The following is a 20624-nucleotide window of genomic DNA, read 5'->3' as shown; positions in this document are numbered from 1 at the left end:
TGATGCGCCTGCCTGGTTCCCTCCCTACAACTGCTGTTTCTTCTCCTTCCACTCCTGCACCCAAGACTGGACAAACTCCACCTCCTGCTGATGTACCTTCCGGATCCTCTTGGGTTCCTCGCTCGGGTCTTTTAGACCGTTCTCGTCGAAATGATGCACGGCATCTTTGATCATGATCACGGGCTTGTTCAGGGAAGACTTTCGCTTGAGCGCATAGTCCGATTGTGGGGTGGCCGGTCTCCAAGGGTCCGAGTCTCCGTCGCTGTCGATACCGAGATCATCAGCTTAATCATATCTGCTGATCAAGAACGTTAGAGTAATTACGTACATAAATGCCAATCGAGACGACTCGATTGCGAAATCGCCCCTCGCGTTGACCCTCTCTACATCTGGCTTCCCAGGGTTCGGTAGCTTGAAGTGCTCGCCAGGAGGGAAGGCAACTCGACAAGTCTTCGAGGTGAATTCCAAGTCCAAGCTGTCAAACATGGCGTGAATTCGATTTGATTAGTGCTGCTCAGGAGACACGACTGTTTCACAAATCGGCTCACAATTTGGAGATGATACGTTTTCCCTCCAGGGGCGCGGGCATGAAATAACCCCAATTCTCGCAGACTTGCCAAAGCCAAAGACGCCATTTTTGTTCGAGCCCCGTCTGCTTATAAGGCTCAGGGTCGAAGCTGCCGAAACACTGTTAATGAATCCCGGATCGGTCAGTCGCGATCATTACGTAGGATGGACGATAACGGCGACTCACTTGTTCGACATCCGGTTTCCCGTCTTTGACCAAGGGACACGATTCTTCGACCATATCGCGGACGTATTGCGCGTACTGGTAGATAGCCACGGGGATCTTGAGTGGTCCCACGCGGAGGGGCAGGTGAAGACCACCCAGGCTCAAGATCTCCTTCGAAGGCTGACTAGTAAGGACGTCGCAGAATCGGTAAAACTCGTCCGAACCGACTGCGATCAAGGCAAAGTTGAGCGCTTCAGCAATCTTGAACAAACCAGACTTGTAAGGACTACTTACTTTTAGGGTCCCAATTCCTCCCTTGCCACCCTCCCAACACGCTAGCCAAGACGTCTCCGAAATCCTCTACGTGCTCGAGGTCTTCCAACCCGAACCAACCCTGTACGGTACGCCTCCACTTGCCGCCCTGTATGTCTAGCAGCTGGTCGATCGTCTCGATCGTATCCTCCATCGTACGCATACATTCGTCCGGTGCCCATTCTTGGATGGCTTGGAAGTATTCGGGGTAAGATGTCTGAGCGTGGGTGACGGCGGAGGAAGCGATTCCTCCCCATACCAGTCCTCTGGGTATGAATGGGGGCGGGGTTTCGCTGGAGATGTTGATAGAGATCCGGGAATGGTCGCCGAGAGTGACGTTCTCGTACCGTCTAGGTAGTCGGTGAGGGTACAATGCGATGATGGCCGGGTGAGGGGGAGGCATCTGATCGAGCATGGTACCGTTATCGTATCCCCAGCCTTTTACCAGGAACGCCGTCATCGCCCCAGCATAACTCCCTCCATACCAGATCCAAGGTCTGGCTTCGTTGCTGAGGCTATCGCGGTTCAGGTGTTTGTCCAAGTGTGATAGGTCCAACCCCTGAATCAGCCGGGCCGAGTCCATCAAGGCTTGTTCGGAGGTGAGGAAACGCAGATCATCGGTTGACAGTGTGAACGGCTCGCCGGATGGGTAAGAAACGTTCGGTAACGATTTGCCATAGTATCGATGTTCCAAGACGATCCCGATCCCACCCGTAGCGTTGGTAAGGATATCGAGAATACCTGGTCGCACAACAGAACGCTCAGCATCGGGTAACAAAGTTCAAGCGAGGCAACAAGAACGAACCGGTGTCCAGGAATGGCAGTCTGTTGGCCCCAGAAGTTTCCCCTCCATCAAGCACGTAGACCGGAGAGTCTTTCTGCTCCTTGTTCCAGTGTCGCAGACTGACCCAGTATCGCTGGCAGAACGTCACGCTGTTCTTGGGATCATAGTGATCGAGCGGTTGATAGAAACAGTGCGGCTCGTAGTGTAAGTGTCCATGTTTCTGCCACTCAGGTTGGCCCTTCCCGACAGTGAAGACCTTCTGATCGAAGCTCTTCTCAGGGAGATTGGACGAGTATTCCTGCCCTTGCTGACGATGCTTCTGAATCGTCTGCCAGAGCTTGATCTGAGGTCGTCCTGAATGCAAGAGTCGGACGTCTTCCTCGTGCGTCGTGTAGGCCGCGGTCAGAGCCGTCAACAAGGAGAGTATCCCAGCCGCCGGGAGTAGCGTACATGTACGCATTGTTGAGCTCGAACTTGTTTGCACTTCTATGGAACACGGATGGGCAGCTCGGACTGAACAAACAGAAGGGCAGAGTTTCACCTGTAAATTCTGGATCTATGCTGGTCTTATCGGCAGAAGTACAGAGGGAGATCGATCGGAGATGACCGTCGTCGAGCGACCTCGCGTGTTGTCTGTCTCCCTTCCTACGGTTTCAGATCGATCTCAGCCACCACTTGGCCGCTTGCCAGTTGAAGGGAGTGCAACTAGTTCAGGGGTTGCGCATCCCCAACGGGGTGGTGGAAACCAGGCTGAAAGCTGAAAGCAAGCCCGCAAATCCCTTGACCATCTCGGCCGTATGCAGGGCTATGTACACGGGCATGGGGTTAAACGAGTTCACTGACGGTTGTCGACTCAATATTATCAGGCGTTTCGTCTGTTTGCGTGTACCTCACCGTATAGGCTTAAGTAGTAAAGGAGAACTGACTGTTACCTGGGTGTACATGCCCCTAAGCATCGTGCCTAGCTTCATGAGCACCAACAACACGGAGGACGGGGTCCCTGCAGATGTTGGTGCAGCAAGACCTGGGGAGCTTGACCCAGACATTGACTTCTGGGCTTTTGGGATTATACTCTTGGAACACCAGCGTGAGGCATACTGTCAGAAAAGTTTCGAAGTCAGAGATCTGGGTGAGTTGTACTCTTCTGTCATCTGTCATGCGAATCTAGTTCCAGATCTATCGCATGAATACCTCAATTTACTGGCCACATCCCGCAAAGCACAAAGCGGAAAGAGCTAGAATAGGTCAGAGAGCGATGCAATATTATCGCAAACCAGACAATACAAGACAGCGCCCGTTTGCGTTCCTTGCTCCCGACAGGACAGAATGAGGAATCGATGGCTTCTTCCCGGTCTCTCCCTCGACAGCGCGCTTGTCAGATTTGCAAGCCTTCCGAGTGGCAAAACAAGTGGCAGCAGGGCTGTTGGCTGTGAAGATATAATAGGATGTCACACCACCAAAACGGTGCCGGACACCCGTGAAACGTCTCTCGTATCTGTATATAAACATACATAGCATAGATATCACTGTCTGTCGTTATCAGCTGCCGAGCTCAGAAGCAAGAAGGAACATGCTGTGCTGTCATGCTCTTGTGTAAGCCTCTGTGGTGGCAATCCCGATGGAACAGGTTGCCTTCGCCTGAAGACAGGGAGACAGACGACAAGGAGACATGGTATGAGTAGAGACGCTACCATGACGAGATCGGAAGGCAACATATTTTTCAGGGTGGTAACCCATTCCGTACTCCTGTCCATCGACCCCTTGGTAATGCAAGGATAGTGCTGTCGTGATTCAGAAGCTTGATGACCTGGACTTTATCGAGTGATCGTATCATACTCATTCTTGACCTCTGCCAGATACACACCCGGGCCCAGGTCGACGGGTTCCCTTTGGTTGTCACTACTCTCCTGTTTGACCTCCACCTTGTACCTATATCGTCGGTCATTGTGGTTCTCCTGTTACACAAAGATCGTCAGCATGGATCGATGGGTTGATGACCCCGTCCTACACGCCTATCAAGCCCTCAGCCCCCCTTCCTCCGCCACCCTCACGCTCGATCGAAGAAGGTCGATCTTGGGCGGTAGCTTCCCCAAGACTGTCTTGGCAACGTGCTCAACCTGGAGAGTAGTCAAGAGCCCTACGAATGGCAGCCTTGGCCTGTCGATCTGCTTCCCCAGACGGCTCAGGTCGACTGGAATTCGCTCGAGAGTCCATGTCGACTAATCGGCGGCCCATATGGCTACATTAAATGGCGAGAATACCGTGGGATAATCACCCCGGTCGGATCTACGCATACTCGCAAGCCCTTGCTCGCTTGTTTGGACTCTTCTTTAGGTATCCTTGGTTTTCGGGCATATTGGCGAGTTCGATGTCAGTCAGGCTAGATGATGTGAAAGTGATCGATGCGGTTGTCTGCATTGTAGATGGGCCGAAGATACGACATTGACCAAGCTGAAGCAGAACATGACATGTCATTTCATAAATTTGGCCAATTATTCCGATCATCTTTCAAACTGCCACAAACGTAGTCCCCCTCGTATCAATAATCATGGCCCTCGCAGGTTTACGTGATCTGTTTCGCAACGGATGGCCCGGTCAATCGCTGCGTACATATAACATCGCCCGGCATCGAGTCACACTCACGACGGTAGGCTCCTTTCGTCCGGTCAACGCTTCCAGTCGGCTGATCTTCAAGGCCACCTCGATCAGGGGTTGGAGTCCCTTGGCGGTCTCCATAGGGTACTCTTCCGGGTTCTTGCTGTACTTTTCCACGTAGAGCCTGACGGTCGCGCCCTGGCTTCCCGTCCCGCTCAATCGGAAGATGATCCTGCTACCATCCTCGAACTTGATGTACAAGCCCTGGTTCTTCGACACCGAGTGGTCGATGGGGTCGGTGTAGCTAAAGTCGCCGGCCTCCTTGACCTTGAAGGTGGTCGAGCTCGAGGTCGCGCTCAAATCGGAGCCGACGAAAGACTTGTCGGCAAAGAGGTCTCGGAGGGTGTCCATGACCTTGTCGGCACCGGTCTCGATCTCCTCGTAGTCGTACCTGCAGCGACGCATCAATTCTGTCAGTACGTTGTCCCATACATGACACACCAACACGGACCAGACTCACCTGGAGAAGAAGCTCCTTCCGTACTTCTGGTAGTGCTTCTGCAAGACCTCCTTGATGGTCTGGCCCTGTTCCTCCTCGTTGGCAGCAGCCAAGATGGACAACCAGGCTGTCGAGTCACAACGATTAAAATCGACTCAGTACCAGTCCCGATGCACGCTGCGAATAGCAAAAGACCCATTAGACTCACCGACAACGGCCCAGAGACCGTCCTTCTCTCGGATGTGGTCGGAACCAGTTCCGAACGACTCTTCTCCGCAGATGGAAAGACGTCCGGCGTCCATCAAGTTGCCAAAGAACTTCCAACCTGCATCACGTAGACGGGAATTATCGAATCAGCACGTATTTCCACCGACTTGTTGGCCCCTGCTGGACGCTCACCGGTAGGCACCTCGAACACCTCGAAGCCCTTCTCCTTGGCGACCAAGTCGATAGCTCCGCTAGTAGGCATACTCCTGGCGAGACCCTTGATCCCACCGTTGGCCTTGCTAAAGTAAGGAATGGCCTTTTCGGCCCAATCAGCGATGATGGCGACCGAGTCCGAGGGGGTGACGAAAGCGCCGGCTCCGTAGATCATGTTCCTGTCCCCATCACCGTCGGAAGCGGCCCCAAAGACGATGTTCTTCTTTTCGACGACCTCGACGAGCTCGTGAGCGTACGTCAAGTTCGGATCGGGGTGGTGTCCGCCGAAATCGGGCTTGGGGTCACAGTTCTGTACGGAATCTTCGCCCAAACCGAGGAGGTCGATGAAGATGGCCTTGCCGTAAGGTCCAGTGACTCCGCTGAGCGCGTCAAAGAGGACGGTAGGCTTGGCGGGGCCGTGCAGGTAGGCCTTGATCTTGTCAAAGTCGAAGATGCCCTTGAGCAGGTTGATGTAGTCCTCGACCTGGTCGACGACCTCGATGTTCAGGGGTCCGTGGGTGAACTTGCCGATCTTGCCCAAGTCGAACTGCAGCGACCAGAATAACGCGTGGACGGATCAGTACGGATATGTCGGTTTCGAAGCAGCTTGAAAAAAAGCCCTCCTCTACTCACGTCGGGCAAGTCCATCTGGTGGTAAACGTCAATCTTCTTGGTCAACTCGTAAATCCTGTTGGTGACCTCCTCCGGTGCAGGTCCACCGTTATCACAGTTGAACTTGATCCCGAAATCGTTCTCCGGCCCACCGGGGTTGTGGGAGGCGGTGAGGAGGATCCCACCGTCGGTCTTTCTCGACCTGATCAAGGCGGAGACGGCAGGGGTGGAGAGGATCGTGTTCTGGCCGATGATCAGCGAGGCGACGCCGTTACCGGCAGCTAGACGGATGATCTTCTGGACGGCCTCGGGGGACTGTCGGGAGGAGCGCAAGTGAGGTTATGTGTCAGATATTGGAATCTCTGTTAAGCTGGACAAAGGACCTAGTCGGAAGAACTCACAAAGTACCTCCCGTCACCTCCGACGACGAGGGTCTTTCCCTTGGGACCACCAGGCATGGCAGTCAAGGTAGACTGGATAAAGTTCTCAGTGTAGTGCTGTTTAGAACCATACGTCAAAAGATCAGTCCACCTGGTACTACCCGCTATACTCGAGCACTCATGAGCGCGCACCTCTTGCTGGAACACCTTGACCCTCTTTCGGAGACCCGAGGTACCGGGCTTCTGGCCTGTCGTAACAGAGTAGCATTTTCGTCAGAACAATGTCCTTGACCAGATTCCCCGATAGATCTAGGGCGTACCATCGTAGACCTTGGTCTTGACTTCTTTGGTTTCGTAGTTTGACCTGCCGAACAGATAGGATCATCAGCATTCCGCACGCACGGAATGACCTGTTCGCTCGACCCCGCCATCGCAGCGGCTGCGGCTCTCAACTCTCGATGACTCACATCTTGTGCTTTTGTGTTTACTCGTGCTTAGAAATGTCGAGTGGATGGATTGCGGGGATCGAGTCGAAATGGACAAAGGTTGTACCTTGTCTATTCAGGAGCAAAGGTGATGATGACGATGATGCGCTGTGCGTGTGGGGGGGGTGGGTGAGGGGAGGTGGAGCTAGCGGATGCAAAACGAGGATGGGTTAAGGCATTCCTGGCAAAAACAGATTACATCACTAGAGTACTATAGCTACTATCCTCGTATCGTCGATTATTCTGACGAACGACCCGGGCCGCAACGAGACCTCTCCGCCTCTCCATGGATTCGTGGACGATCACAAAGTCACAGATAATCACACATGTATAAACGAGCAATAAACCGCTGATCAATCCTTTTGGTGGGGAACAACACGAACGGGCGGGTTCCGACTCCACTCCACTCCACTCCGCTCTACGAATCATCATCTCTCCCAAACCTTAACGGAACCTTAACGAGCCCACGGGCTAGTCCCCGGTACCCTAGCCACACCCCCAGTCCTCGGCGCACCTCCGGGTCCACCGGGTCCTTTACCCTGTCCTCCCGTTCGCTGACCGCCAGCACCTCCGGCTCGCTGTTGTTGTTGTTGCTGCTGTGATTGTTGACCACTACCGCCCGGCTGAGCGCTCCGGGGGATAGGCAGAGGCGCGTTCTTGATCGTCTCGAACACTCGGTTGGCGTTTTCGGCGTTTCGGATGAAGAAGCCGGCGAATCGACGGTTGGTCGTCGTCTCGGCGACCTGGACCATCGACTACGGGGGGTCACGGGTCACCAGATTTTAAAATAAGGTCAGCAACAGTCGGCGCGAAAAAGACCTCGACGCAGCCTTGGGGGGACTCACGCCGTCGATGAAAAAGTCCAGGTTGTTGGTGACGAACCGCTCTCCGTCCAACAAGCTCCCCTCTCCCTGCTTGTGCCCATAACTCCTCGAGGCGCTCTTCAAGCTCATCATCCTCTCCAAGACGGTATCCTCGTCCTCGTCCAAAAAGTTGGCCAGCTTGGTCGCGTCGATGGACGTGTAGAGCTTCAAGAACGACCTCATCGTCGATACGCCCAGTTGGACCTGGACGTTCTGGATGAACAGGTCGGTCTGCCTGACGAGCGCGTCCTGAGGAGGTTCCGAGACCCAGGCGGCGAGCGAGTCGTGGTCCTCGTAAGGAGGCGAGACGGGGGAGAGGAACTTGGGGCTGGCACCCAAGAACAGTTCCCGGAAGGCGGGGATGGCGGTCTCTTCCTTGCCGCTCTGCATGGCCGTGAGCTGCTCTCCGTATCGCTCCTTGACGGTGTTCATGATCCCGTCGTCCGAGGGACCAGGGGACAAGGTGGTACAGACGGCCAGGAGGGCGTACATCCTCTCGCACTGCTTGGCGATCGAACCGTACTGGTAACTCCTGGTGTGGTACTGCTTCATCCTGTTGAAAAAGATCAAGACCGAGACAAAGATCTTGATGGCGTCCGGGTATCGTCCGAGGGCCATGTAGGCGAATCCGACGTGGTAGTAAGTGGTGACGTGACAGGCGGTGATCTTGGTCAGGAGCGAGTTGTTGCTCAGGTCCATGTTTTGCATGGTTTGCAAGGCGACTGTCGAAGGGGATCGCCAGGTCAGCATGTCAGCGATAATCACAGAGTTGCAGACCGAGTTCACTCACGCGTGGGGTCTCCGAGGAGAGTGTGCACCCTCAAAAGACAGATAAGGGAAAAGTAACCCAAGTTTCGGTACAAAGGCTTGGAACCGTAGTCACCAGCGATCTCGCTGCCAGGCCCGACAACAACAGATATCAGCTTAGGCAAATCACTCCTCGCCGCCTTCCATGCGACACTCACGCGACCTCTTCGGGGGACGATCCGTTCTTCTCGGCGACGAGCTGTTCGTTGATCTGAGACTTTTGTACCAACGAGTACAAGACGTTCAGGACCGAGTAACAACTCCAGATCTGAGGGTTCTCGGCGAGCATGGCGAGCTCGTCCTCGCTCTTGTTCTTGACGACGCTCCTCCACTGGGCGAACGATTGGAACTGGTAGACGAACTCGTCGAGCATGTCCCACAACCATTGGATGGGGAGGTCGAGAGGGACGGGTTGTTCCGAGTCTGACGGGGGTGAGATGGAGTCAGCTGAGGTCCGATCGGCTAAGCGGTCTGGATACCGGGACGACTCACTGAGCAACAAGTTGAAGAGCTCGCAGATGTTCTCGTACGACTGGAATCGGTCATCGACGTTGGGTTCGAGCTTGGCATACACGTGTCGGAAGTACAACTCTCGGTAAAGAGTCAAGAAGAGCTGGTCTATATCGGCATGCCGATCACATCAATTTGTATCGTATGAGCATCTCTTCTCTCTTAATCGGTTTGGGAGTTTGAAATGCGAGCAGGGACTGACCTCCACCGACGAGACCAGCGACGACTTCGCCCTCGGGCCACTCTTCGTTAGAGTAGTATTGCTGAGTGATCCTGTTCCAGCCAGACTCGTACATGGAGAGGATGGACGGGGTATCGTTGTTGAGGATGGCTTGGTGGAACGATTGGATGAACTGTGTGAGACAGGAAGCGGTCGAAGGATTTCATGTCAGTCGCATGGTTTGGTAATGTGGAAAGGATCGAAGCGGGGTAAAGAGCAGGAGTTTGTCGCTCGCTTTGTGATGTTCCCTCGGGGCGATCTTTACATCCTTTTTCAGGGATCAATATGAGGACGATCTGAAATTCATCACACGATGATATCTCCCAGCTCTCTCTATTGATCTTGACCTTCCGCTGGTCATCGGCTTGACCGACTTTTCCTGGATATTCCGTTACACGCCGCCTTGCAGATTGAGATCCCCACCAACTAACCTTCTTGACCTCGTCAGGAACCTGCTCGAGAGCCGACTTTAACCCTTCCAGACGCTCCCTCTCCTCCTCGCCATCATCCTCCTGAGGCACACCGGCACCGGTCAGACCGTGCTCATCGATGTATTCCTGGTATTGACCCTGACGCTGGTCGAGGTCGGCGCTGGTGGCCGGCTGGTAGGCTGAGGGCTCAGGGAGGAGCGATTCGGGGTCGTCGTAGAAAGCTTGAGACATGGTGGATAGAGAGAGTAGACTAGGAAGAGAATACGACTAGATGAGGAATGTTGAAGCACAACGTCGACCGATCGACTTGGTAGACTTTTGCTTTTGTCTCGAGGTTGTCCCAACGACATGGAGAAGGGCCAAAGGTGAGAAGTGGGGACGGACATGGGTGATTATCAGCCGATGTCCGTTGAGCCACACGGACTTCGCCGCGTTTCTGATATAGATCGACGGATGTCCGCCTCAATCTAGAGTGTCATGATCGTCTGAACAAAGTTGGTGGATCGATTTCTCAAACCTCTTGATCTTTTGGCGATCTTAGTTATTATCACACTGCCCCTTCCCTCACTCATCTAGACGCATATACAATGTCCCTCTCAAAGACTACAATCACTCGGACGGCACTGCCCCTGTTGCAACGAACGCCAAGCCGTCGAGCCTACGCCGTCGCTTCGGGTCACTCGAAAGCCAACCCTAAAGAGCGGGACTCGACGAGCGCAGACTCTCGGATGGATACGATCAGGAAAGCCCTCTACCCTCCCTTGACGACGACGTTCACTGCGGGATCCTCTTCCTCCGCTTCCGCTTCATCCAAGAAGAAGGCCGCTCCCGAAACCGACGCTGAGGCTCAGGAGCAACGAGTCTTCGTCACCGCCCTGCACGAGACGTCAAAGACGCACGCTTCTTCGCCGACGGGGACTTATCATCCTCAGATGCTAGACCGCCTTGCCCACGTCCTCCTCCCTACCTCCAACGCCGACCCGACCAGGGCAAAAGAGACGCACGAGACCATCACCCGCGCTCACCTCGTATCCAAACGCATGGAGAGGGAATCCCGAGAAAGAGCCTTGCGAGCAAAAGAAGCCAGCTTGAAACGAGCATGCGACGCCCTCAGAGCCATCTCGGAATCCTCTTCCGACCGCTCGGTCAAGAGGTTGTACGAGGCCGCCATGTACCAACCGGACGTGAGGAACAAGAACTCGGCTTCCCCCGCTCCCGAGGTGGAAGAGGGGAAGAAGCTGTCCCTGGCGGAGAGAAAGTATTATGATGCCAGGATCGAGGGGGTGTTTCCTAGGGAGATGAAGGTGCCGAGGGATACGTGGCCGAACGGGGAGAGGTGGGATTACGGGTGGAAGCGGGTCGGGGTATGATCGGGGGGTAGAAGGAAGCGGGCGGAAAGGAACGGGTTGGGCGAGGTAGTTGGGGCGAGGGAGTGGGTCCACGAGACGGGTCGGGTCAGGCGAGGAGGAGGGATAGGGTCAGACGATGCGATACGGTCTCGCCGCGGGGATGTAATAACCGCACTTTACGAACGGAATGAAGCTATAGCAAGCATAGCGTTGTGCTTCAAATACCTGCGTCCGAGGATTGCGACTTTGGATTAGGGGAGCCCTCGTTCCGCGTCAAGATCCAAGAAGTGAGGCCTGTTGACATGGATTGGGGATCCATCGAGACTGTTTTAGGTGTGCGCAGCATGCACGCGGTTCAGTCGTCGGTCTCGATCAGAACCGGGCTTGGGTGAATGCAAGGCGTTCCCTTTCAAGTCGACCAGCATGATTGCTATTCTTTCAACATACTTGAGCACTTGCACGGCGAGAAGGTATCGATTCGATGCCAACACATGCCATGTTCGTGACCGTCCTCGATACATTGCATCCTCAACTTCTACAACCGAATGTCCCTTCTCACGAGCTTTGCGCGACCGTGTCCGTCCCTTCGCTAGCCTGCAAAGCCTCCCACTCCGATCTGAGCATTGCGCTGTGAATGCAGGACACCCGCTCAGCGATTGCTGCGCACATTTGTCCCTTTCTCGAAGTGGAGGGCACAATGACTTACATGTTAACCGTATCAGTCCACCTGCCGTCCGACCACGTGTTCTCTCGAGCCACACTTTCCACTTGAAACCCGCTAACAACGATGAAGTATGGGTCGTCAAAACCACTTTGCGTGCGGATGAAAGCTCTTACGCCACTTACAGCCTTTTGTAACACTTGGCAGCAGCATTATTCTCTGCAGCATACCAACCCTCAATCCTGTGCAGGTTTGCACGCTTGAATCCAACCTCAAGCAACCACTTCAAAGCCTCTGTACCGTATCCTTGACCATGAGCAGAAGGTAAGAGTGAGATGATGAACATTGCCCTTTGATGATGCTCCAAGCCTTTTCCAGGGGGAACAAGCCTCATGAAACCGATTGGGGTGGCAGGTAGAATGGGATCTGTCTTGTTTGGCACCTTGATGACGACTCTATGATGAACAACGAATGATTGAGCATGGTCTATCATACAGGCAAGTCTTGAGTTGTATATTGGTACTTACTGAACAAGTGCACCTTCTGTGATCAAGGACTTTTCAGCTTGAGCCTTGCTCCATGGTGCAATGACAAATGGAAGCAACCATTGAGCAACACTTGGGTCACTCCTCAGCTCTTGGTACCATTTCAAATCTTGTTCTGGGTCAATTGCCTCATAGACAAGACGTTCACTCCTGTGAATGTGATCAGTAAACATGATGAGGAGTTATTGACAAGGGCAGCTCATAACAGGTAGATGTATGGTCAAATCATGTTATCATAGCAAGGATGCTAGTATATATAGCAAACGGCTGGGAACCAAATGCTAGAGACCCAGTTTCAGGTGGGACAAAGGAGGATGCCAATGACACCATTTAGAGGAGGTGTAGTGATGTCGCATCATATTGGCATCATGCTCTGCCTTCAGGACCATCTTCCATCGATACAGATTGTCAACTGCAATCAGCAGCAGTCACTGACGTCACATCAACCCATAGACACACCCTCACTCTGCTGTGCTTCCCACTTGGACCAGAGTATTGCGCTATGTATTGCGACGATATAGAATGCATTCAGACAACATCGACAAAGCAATCACATGCAGAAGGTACTCACATCTGCACTCAGTCCAGCCACTGACCATCCATCCACTTGGACTGCCGACCAACACCTTCTATCTGAAACCCTCTGTATGTCAGTAGTCACAGATCAGTCACACAGATCTTCTGAATCCATTGCATTTTCCTCCACTGGCTTACAACTTCCGGTAGCAATTGGCTGCAGTGGTGTTGTTTGCAGAGTATGATCCCTCAATGCGGTGCAGATTTGCCCGTTTGAACCCAATTTCAAGCAGCCATCGTAAAGCTTCTGTGCCATTATAAGGCCCGGGAGCGACCCCCAATGGGGGTCCCCCTGGACAGGCTGACGGGACGCAGGAATGAGGCAAGGTACGGGTAGACATCTAAATGTAATAACGGATGTAGAGCTATTACAGAGGTACTAGTTCTACATCAAAACCACAACACCGAAAAGTACCCCCGGCGGGAGTTGCATACGGGAGTCGCGGACGGCGCGTCCGACGCGTCACGTGATATCTATAACAGTTTCAGTTGTAACAAAGGAAGAATGAAACCCTGCGTTGCTTCTCAGGGGCTACCAAGATAGGTCACAGGACAAGGGAAGGCAATTGTAGGCATGTTGATGCCATAACAGAGTGCAGTAGAGCACCGTCGATCCAACACATGGGAAGTAGAACGAGACTTCAGTAGTAGATTTCTATAAGTTCGTTCTTACCCAGACAACATCCAATAAGCGCTCTTCAACCCCCTGCTCAGGAAAGTACATATGATACAGCCATGCTACCAAAAGCAGATCAATTAGATGAAATGTCTTCACTTGGTTTGAGACAGATTGATCCCCTCAAATTGTTTGCAGACAAGTCAATGTGTCCCCCTTGTATTGCTGCTGCTCCCACTCAGAACGAAGCATTGCACTGTGTAGTCATGTGACATGATTCTAAATCAGGTCAGGAGGACATAACCAAATCAGTCTATCGTTGCAGTGAACTCACATGTTGACAATGTCAACCCATTCTCCATCAGCCCATGTGTGTTTACGCCAGACCCCTTCAATCTTGAAACCACTACAGTCCAGATGATCTTGAGCACCTATTGGTACAAAATATGCCACAGCATTGACTTACAGTTTCTTATAGCACTTTTCGGCAGGGATATTACCCATGTTGTATGACCCCTCAATCCGGTGTAAGTTTGCCCTTTGGAAGCCAACAGTGACCAACCAGTTTACAGCTTTGGTACCGAATCCCTTGCCATGAAATGCAGGACGGAGAGAGATGATGAATTCAGCTCGTTGATGATGCTCCAATCCTTTTCCAGGTGAGACAAGTCTCAAGAAACCAATTGGAGTTGCAGGTACTGTAGGATCCTTGTCGTTGGGCAGTTTGATAACAACCCTAGGTCATTGCATGTCAGACCTTGTCGTGGACAAGCATGACAGTGAAACTTACTGGACCAGAGCATCCTCAAAGACCAGGTTTTGTTTGGCTTGAGCTCTGCTCCAAGGAACAATCAGGACCGGTTTTTGCCATTGGGCAACACTGGGATCACTGCGCAGCTCCTGAAACCAAGTCAGGTCTTGTTCCGGGTCGATTGCCTCATAAACAAGTCGTTCACTCTTGTGAATGTGGTCAGTGAACATGGTGCAGATGGGTTCAAAGTCAGAGTGGCTGTCGATTCCGTAGGACGGCTGTGCTACACCCGTGACCTTATCACTTGGGTCGGCCAATCGTTTATGTAGTATCCACACATATGGAGCCTGTGGCCGAATGGTCGAGTGTATGATGAACAAAGGAGCCCATTTCGACATACGAGTCTAGGTTGCGCCATATTCGAGTGATCGATGTCTCACGCCATCAATAGCGTTTCGCTGCGGACGCCAAGAATGTCGTTTTGTCTAGGAATAGCAGATTATAGGCGGTCATTCACGAGGGTATATTAATTCGATGATATGCAAGCTAGGCGGAAGGTTCGCGCTGGCTGTGGTGTTGCCTACGCACATCGGCATAAGGCGGTCGACCTCTTTGGCAGGGGCATTCGTAATGTAGCATTTCGTGATTCAGCACATCATTGTTCCAGATGACGATAAGATGGCGCCATGACAGAAAGGATGAGGAACCATTTGATGTTTACAAGGACTCTTCTTTGCTATTCCTCGTGTCACCCATCTACTTCGATTCTGGATCTTGATGGTTAAGCGCGCGCCACTCGCGCTCCAGTATGCCGCTGGTCTCGTAAAACGGTCATCAATGCGATTGCTCTTTGCTTATATAGGGTCGAAGCGGGTCAACCTACATGTTGATCCGGTTTGTCCATCCACCATTATACCACAGCGCTTCCCGTTCCAACCCTTCTACCTTGAAGCCTCTGATAATTGTCAAGTTTGCGATCAGAGTTACACCGAAATAAGTTTCGACTACCGCCGGATCAAGCTACATACACTTTCTCGTAACATCTACCTGCAGCTTTATTTAGCTGGCCATACGCACCATAGATACGATGGATCCCTGCGTACAGGAAGCCTACTTTACACAGATAGTTCAAAGCCTCTGTACCGTAGCCGTTGCCTTGATAAGTTGGGTCCAGAGACAAAGAGAACGACGCGTTGCGATGAGGTATCCCCGCCGCGGAGCCGGAGAGCTTTACGAAACCTATGGCTTCCCCGGCTACGTTGCCTTGCGGATCGCTGGGAAGACAGATCGTGAGGCTGCTTGGCAAGAAATATTGAGCTGTTGCGAAGACCCCAGTCCAGAAGCTCCACTCACGCGACAAGGTTTTGGGAACGTGCCAGGTAGGCGGTGGTCTCCTCTAGGGAGCCAGGAATGAGAGCCTTACCGCTCAGAAAGCCTTCAACTCGCGGTATATTGGCGAAACGGTTTCGAAGTGGAGCATCCATGTCACTGTCGATGGCTCGGTAAACCAGGCGCTCGCTACGAAATGCCGATTCGTCGATGAGAGTGGGGCATTCAGGCATCGCTAAGATTTGATTCGGCTTTGCGAGTACGATATGACTGGGAATACGTGGCAGATGCCAATATGTGAGGGCGACGTTTCCAGGATCGTGCTTACATACTCTACCATGGCGTGAGCGTATCGTGCGCATTTGTGCCACTCAAGCGCTTATATTCGAAACTCGATGAAAGGGACCGGTCTGGATCCCGCAAATCATTCCCCTTTCACTTCCGCAACTAGCAGCTTTCGAAGGCACTTGTCAACAGCGCCGCATGCTCTGCGCAAGCGGAGTCACAATCAAGAAAACGAGCAACAGTAATGTCACGAGATCATGGATACTAGTATTAGGGTAACAAGAAGAAACAAGTCCTAGAAGCCTACGATGTATTAAATTGAACGAATTACGAAGGGTGAAGTCAAAAGATATCAGAGGGGAACGATCGCCGGAACACACGTCTATGCCTTCTTGTCCTTGTGGAAAGCGCCCTTGATCTATGAAGCGCAATGATTCAGTCAAAATCGATTCAAGCGCATATCATACGGACGCTGCTACACTCACCTTGGCAAAGAAGCTGCTCTTTCGCTTTCGCATGGTATCCGAGCTCTCCTCCTTGCGGTGACCGCTACCGGGTGTCGAGCTGGTCGTGCTACTCGGGGTAGCGGGCAGGGTCCTGCTTTCCCGATCGGCGACTCGCGAAGCCGGGGTAGCAGGCGTGGCTACGGCGACGACAGGGTCACCGGCCTTGGCTGGTAGAGGGGTGACTGGGGTAGCGGGTGCATCCGCGACGGCAATCGGCCCATTCGTCTTGACCGGGGTTGCCGGAGCGACATCACTAGCCAGAGGCTTCTGAGTGACACCCAGAGGAAGTCCGGCCACCGGTTGGTTGGCATCGACAGGCTTGGCATAACTCCTGCTAGGTACGCCCTCGACGGCACCGTTCCGCTTGTTGCGCTCCTCGTTCAAAGCGGCCTGCTTGGGGTCGGCATCGGGTCGAGAAGACATCTTGGTCCCGGCCTCTTCGGTCGGACTGGGTTTCGTTCGATCCTTGGTAGGCTGCCCGATGTTGGTGATCATGGGCTGGGGCACCTTCTTGTGGTTCTTCTCACGGGTCTCCTCCTGGCCCAAGATGTCGTTACCCTTGGGGTCCTTGTCCTTGGAGCCGGGCGTGTTGGACGAAAAGACGTCGACCTCGTTCGACTCGGCAGGGCGCGAGGACGTGGCCTGACGGGTGTTGGAAGCGACCTTGTCGATAGACGAGGGCTCCGAGTGTTGATGATGCGTAGACGACGGGGGCTGAACGGCGACGGGTACGACAACGGCGGCGGGTGCAGCGTAAGGGGTGGTAGGAGCGACACCTCCGACCTGAGCCGGGGTGGGTCCGCTAGCCGTTCCGAGAGGAGCAGCCTGCCCAGGTCCACCGGCGAGACCGGTCGAAACCGGAGCGGCAAAGGCCGCAGGGCTAGGACCCGTCACCGACCCAGAGAGGGGCGCACCGAGTCCCTGAGGACCCTTGGACCACTGAGCGTAGGTCGAGTTGGCGGAAGCGGCGGCAGCAGAAGCAGCAGGCGCAGCAATGACGCTGGCTGACGGGACCGACTGACCAGCGGCAGCGGGCGAAGCTGACGAAGCAGCGGTAGTCGTCGACGGAGATGTCGTCTCGATGGGCTGTCCGGTAGCGGTATCGATACCCTTCTCCTTGGCTTCCTGTACAGTCATCTGACCCCATACATAGGGCGGTATCGTTAGCGCGAAAAGTCTAGCATTGAAAACCGACTCTGAGAGCAAGACTTACGGGGTTGCCGTGCAAGAGATCCAAACCAGTCGCGTTGTGTACGGCCTCGTTGGCGCCTGAGACGAGCCCGGTAGCGGCAGCCCCAAGAGCAGCGAGGGCGGACGTTCCAAAGTGGCTGACGGTCTCGGCCAGACCTTCGTGATGTTCGGCAGTTTGAGCCGAAGTGGGGACATTCGGGCCCGAGGTCGAGCTCTCCCTGACCTTGTCAGCAGCGGCGGTCGAGTTGACGCTCGAAGTCCCGAAAGGAGCGGTAGCGTCTGCCAACTCTTTCAACGGCTGAGCCGGGGTCTGGTCGATCGCCTTGATCTCCTGATGAGCGTGAGCGGTGGTCGAACCCGCAGACGAACCGAACACGGGAGCGGTCGCCTCGGCCAACTCTTTGAGCGCGTCGGCGGGGTCGTGGTGAGCCGAGAGCTTTTCGCTCGTCTCCTTGGCGGCCAGGTGAGCGGCGTTGTTGGTAACTCCAGCATTGGATCCGAGGATGGGCGAAGTGGCCACGGCGAGGTCCTTGAGAGGCTCGGAAGGTTCGTGGTGGGCGCTGCTGGTGCTGGTGCTAGTGGCATCCCTGTTGTTGGAGACGGTCGTAGGTCCAGTGTGGACGGTAGACGAAGAAGAGTCGACCTTGGAGCTCGCCTCGGGGTTGTTGGAGACGGTAGTAGGCCCAGTGTGGACGGTCGAGCTGGAGGTCGCGTTGGTGTCGACGTCACGTACGGGAGCGACGGCGGTCTCGCTCAGAGTGCTAGGCGCGGCGGTGTAAGAAGTCGTCGTGGTGTGGTATCCTCCGTACGAAGCTGCAAACGAACGCTAGATCAGTCTCTACACACCTTCAAACTGCCTACGACACGATCTGCCAATCCACGCCCTGGACCAGAACCCGGCACGCGACTCACGAGAACCACCACCGATCGGCGCACCCAAAGCCAGACCTCCCAAGATATCGTTCCCAGCCTTGGTGCTCTCCCCGACGACGAGCTTGCCCGCTTCGAGCTCTCCGCCCATAGCCACACCCCTCGACCCGGAAAGAGCGGAGGAAGACTCCTGCCCGGTGTGTTCCTGCCTTTCAGTAGCGTTCGTAGTGGAAGCCGCAGCGACGCCCGAAGCAGAACCGGACCCGTGAGAGCTGATCAAGTCCTTGGCCTTGTCCAGTACGCTCTCGCCTTTCCCGTCCCCTCGCTTCTCTCCATCGTGCTCGTGCTCGTGGTTGTGGGAGTGGTCCTGCTCGTCCTGAGCCTTTTCTCGCTGATAAGTCGAAGTAGAAGGAGCGGGCGCAGCGACGGGTTCGGTCTTTCCAGTCTCAGGGATAGGGGTCTCGGTCTTGCTAGGCGATCGAGGGGTGGAAGTGGCAGTGGCCGTGGCTGCGGTGGCAGCGCCAGCACCAACGACACCAGCTCCGACAACACCAGCGGCGGCAGAGGAGGAGGAAGTAGGGGCGGTGGTCGAGGTGGTGGTCTCCTTGTCGGTGGTGTTGTTGAGTTCGACGTCCTTTTGAGCAGGGGCGGTAAAGATGTTGTTCATGTTCCCCGCGGCGTCTATACGGATTGCGATTCAGATCGAGATCGAGATCGAGGTCGAGGTCGAGGGCAAGATCAAAGAGTCAGCGCCGTTTCCCGAACATCAAACTCGGTGGTGAACGGGAGATATCGACATCGACATCGACTTCGACGTCCAATATATTCTCGAACACAACCACAACCCACGTCATGACTCACCCCACTCCTTAGCCTCATCCTCCCTGATCAACCAGTGCCCATCGACCACATACTTGTAAGCGATCCTCTCCCCAAAAGGGATCTCCACGCTCCCCTTCCAAAACCCTCCCGAGGATTCTTCGTCTTTCTGGAGGTGGTGTCGAGTGCCGGACCAGTTGTCAAAGGTACCGGTGACGATCACCGATTGGGAAGGCGTTGGGGGCCAAGTGAAGGTGTGCGTGTAGAGGTTGGAGTGTGACATCGGGAATGGGATCGGATAGGGTGGTGGTGTGAGGATGGATTGGTGCGATGTCGGTAGCTGGGTAGTCCGAGTTTGCTGGTTGAAGGTCAGGTCGATCTGTTTCGAATGGGTAAAGCTGGTCCTCTTGTTTCTACTCCGATTGGATCGATTGCGATCACGATGGCCGTCACGTTATATTGTCAACCGAGAGTGGAAAGTCGAAAGACAAGAGGTCGAGAGGTCGAGGTCAGCTTGTCAACTCTTGGACTCGTGATATCGAAAAGGGGAGGGGAAGGGGAAACGTAAAAGGCGAAAAGGACAAGGACGCGTCCAGCCACCCCACACACACACGGCGGGGGAGGAGACTCACCTCGTTCGACAGGCCGATCACTCACTGATAGTTGGTCACAGAATATGTCGGGTTGGTCGAGGGTATAGCTGTTTACCGTATAATACTATAGCTGGCAAGAGGGGTGAAGACTAGGGTAGATTGGGCTCGAGGTCGAGGTCAGAGAATCTGAACTGGACTGGGGACTTGGGCGCGCGTGACGTTTTTGGCGAGAGAGCGAGCGGGTGTTTCCCTTTTAGGACATCGGACATCGAAACAGATCACGCCCTATCCTACAACTCCAGGATATACGTATACGCAGAGCTCGGATCACATAGGATTACATAGTACACGGATTCCCTGGGTGAGGTGATACTACAAGGACAACTCCTGAGGCTTGGGGAGAAAAAGTGTGAAAGGTAGGAGTGTAACTACGATCACCTGACCCGCAGAGCCCTTCTCTTCCTGTCAAGTGCGGCTCCGAAAAGACCCCCCCCCCCAAGGACAACAAGATGAATAATGACGTCAGACCCGACAAAGACCCCCCCCCCCACATCGCCCTTCTGCGTGGGCCCCGATCGAGTATGATGGTCGCCTCGAGCCGTTCCTCGTATTCTCATACCCTCATGGTAAATATACCTAGGGAATACGAGAGCAAGAGGTTTGAACCAGAGGTCGTGGTAAGGGATAGGGATTGTTTTTCGCTTTGCTCGAGCCATTACCCGGGATCGAAAAACGTTCCCGGCGCTTTCCAGAGCTCGAAGAGCGTCGATGAACGGAAGTATTTCGGGTTGTGAGATGATGGAGATGTGGGATAGTGAAACGCTCGCACGCTCGTGCTAGTAGTAGTCTTTGCGATGACGTCGACAATCGTGAAGCTTGAAA

General features: G+C 54.1%; 7 protein-coding genes across 7 annotated transcripts; 2 read left to right on the top strand and 5 right to left on the bottom strand.

The window, feature by feature from the left end:
* Positions 1-24: 24 nt before the first annotated feature.
* On the bottom strand, positions 25-2289 carry HD553DRAFT_339585 (serine carboxypeptidase S28-domain-containing protein; the record flags this gene model as incomplete). The annotated part of the gene is made up of 6 exons (XM_046182458.1): positions 25-262; positions 329-475; positions 549-688; positions 755-960; positions 1028-1786; positions 1851-2289. The coding sequence occupies 6 exons, from the start codon at positions 2287-2289 to the stop codon at positions 25-27; spliced, it is 1929 nt and encodes a 642-aa protein (XP_046039414.1).
* A 347-nt stretch (positions 2290-2636) lies between these two features.
* Positions 2637-3068, top strand: HD553DRAFT_322172 (uncharacterized protein; the record flags this gene model as incomplete). The annotated part of the gene is made up of 2 exons (XM_046181274.1): positions 2637-2958; positions 2998-3068. 2 exons carry the CDS (start codon positions 2637-2639, stop codon positions 3066-3068), a joined length of 393 nt encoding a protein of 130 aa, XP_046039413.1.
* Positions 3069-4226: 1158 nt separating this feature from the next.
* HD553DRAFT_292644 (putative phosphoglucomutase) lies at positions 4227-6908 on the bottom strand. Its single transcript, XM_046178411.1, has 10 exons — positions 6803-6908; positions 6656-6699; positions 6528-6583; positions 6357-6452; positions 5977-6270; positions 5323-5890; positions 5132-5248; positions 4945-5050; positions 4473-4875; positions 4227-4401 (listed from the first exon to the last, which is right to left on the bottom strand). Coding segments are annotated over exons 1-10 (1695 nt in total). The 5' UTR covers positions 6805-6908; the 3' UTR covers positions 4227-4392.
* A 67-nt stretch (positions 6909-6975) lies between these two features.
* Positions 6976-9923, bottom strand: HD553DRAFT_305922 (putative eukaryotic translation initiation factor 3 subunit 6). The gene is made up of 7 exons (XM_046179203.1): positions 9652-9923; positions 9203-9353; positions 8983-9108; positions 8649-8913; positions 8474-8577; positions 7666-8405; positions 6976-7575 (listed from the first exon to the last, which is right to left on the bottom strand). Exons 1-7 carry the CDS (start codon positions 9880-9882, stop codon positions 7276-7278), a joined length of 1917 nt encoding a protein of 638 aa, XP_046039411.1. The 5' UTR covers positions 9883-9923; the 3' UTR covers positions 6976-7275.
* Positions 9924-10379: 456 nt separating this feature from the next.
* On the top strand, positions 10380-11021 carry HD553DRAFT_268089 (uncharacterized protein; the record flags this gene model as incomplete). The annotated part of the gene is made up of 1 exon (XM_046177560.1): positions 10380-11021. One exon carries the CDS (start codon positions 10380-10382, stop codon positions 11019-11021), a length of 642 nt encoding a protein of 213 aa, XP_046039410.1.
* Positions 11022-13728: 2707 nt separating this feature from the next.
* HD553DRAFT_268113 (acyl-CoA N-acyltransferase) lies at positions 13729-14037 on the bottom strand (the record flags this gene model as incomplete). The annotated part of the gene is made up of 2 exons (XM_046177561.1): positions 13729-13804; positions 13865-14037. Coding segments are annotated over 2 exons (249 nt in total), but the record flags the coding sequence as incomplete, so codon positions are not given.
* Positions 14038-18961: 4924 nt separating this feature from the next.
* On the bottom strand, positions 18962-19432 carry HD553DRAFT_267749 (carbohydrate-binding module family 48 protein; the record flags this gene model as incomplete). The annotated part of the gene is made up of 2 exons (XM_046177541.1): positions 18962-19011; positions 19192-19432. Coding segments are annotated over 2 exons (291 nt in total), but the record flags the coding sequence as incomplete, so codon positions are not given.
* Between the last annotated feature and the right edge of the window lie 1192 nt (positions 19433-20624).

Source organism: Filobasidium floriforme (genome assembly GCF_021052385.1).
Source record: "Filobasidium floriforme strain CBS 6241 chromosome Unknown HD553scaffold_3, whole genome shotgun sequence".
Lineage (NCBI taxonomy): Eukaryota > Fungi > Basidiomycota > Tremellomycetes > Filobasidiales > Filobasidiaceae > Filobasidium > Filobasidium floriforme.
This window is presented reverse-complemented; position numbering and strand designations above follow the sequence as displayed.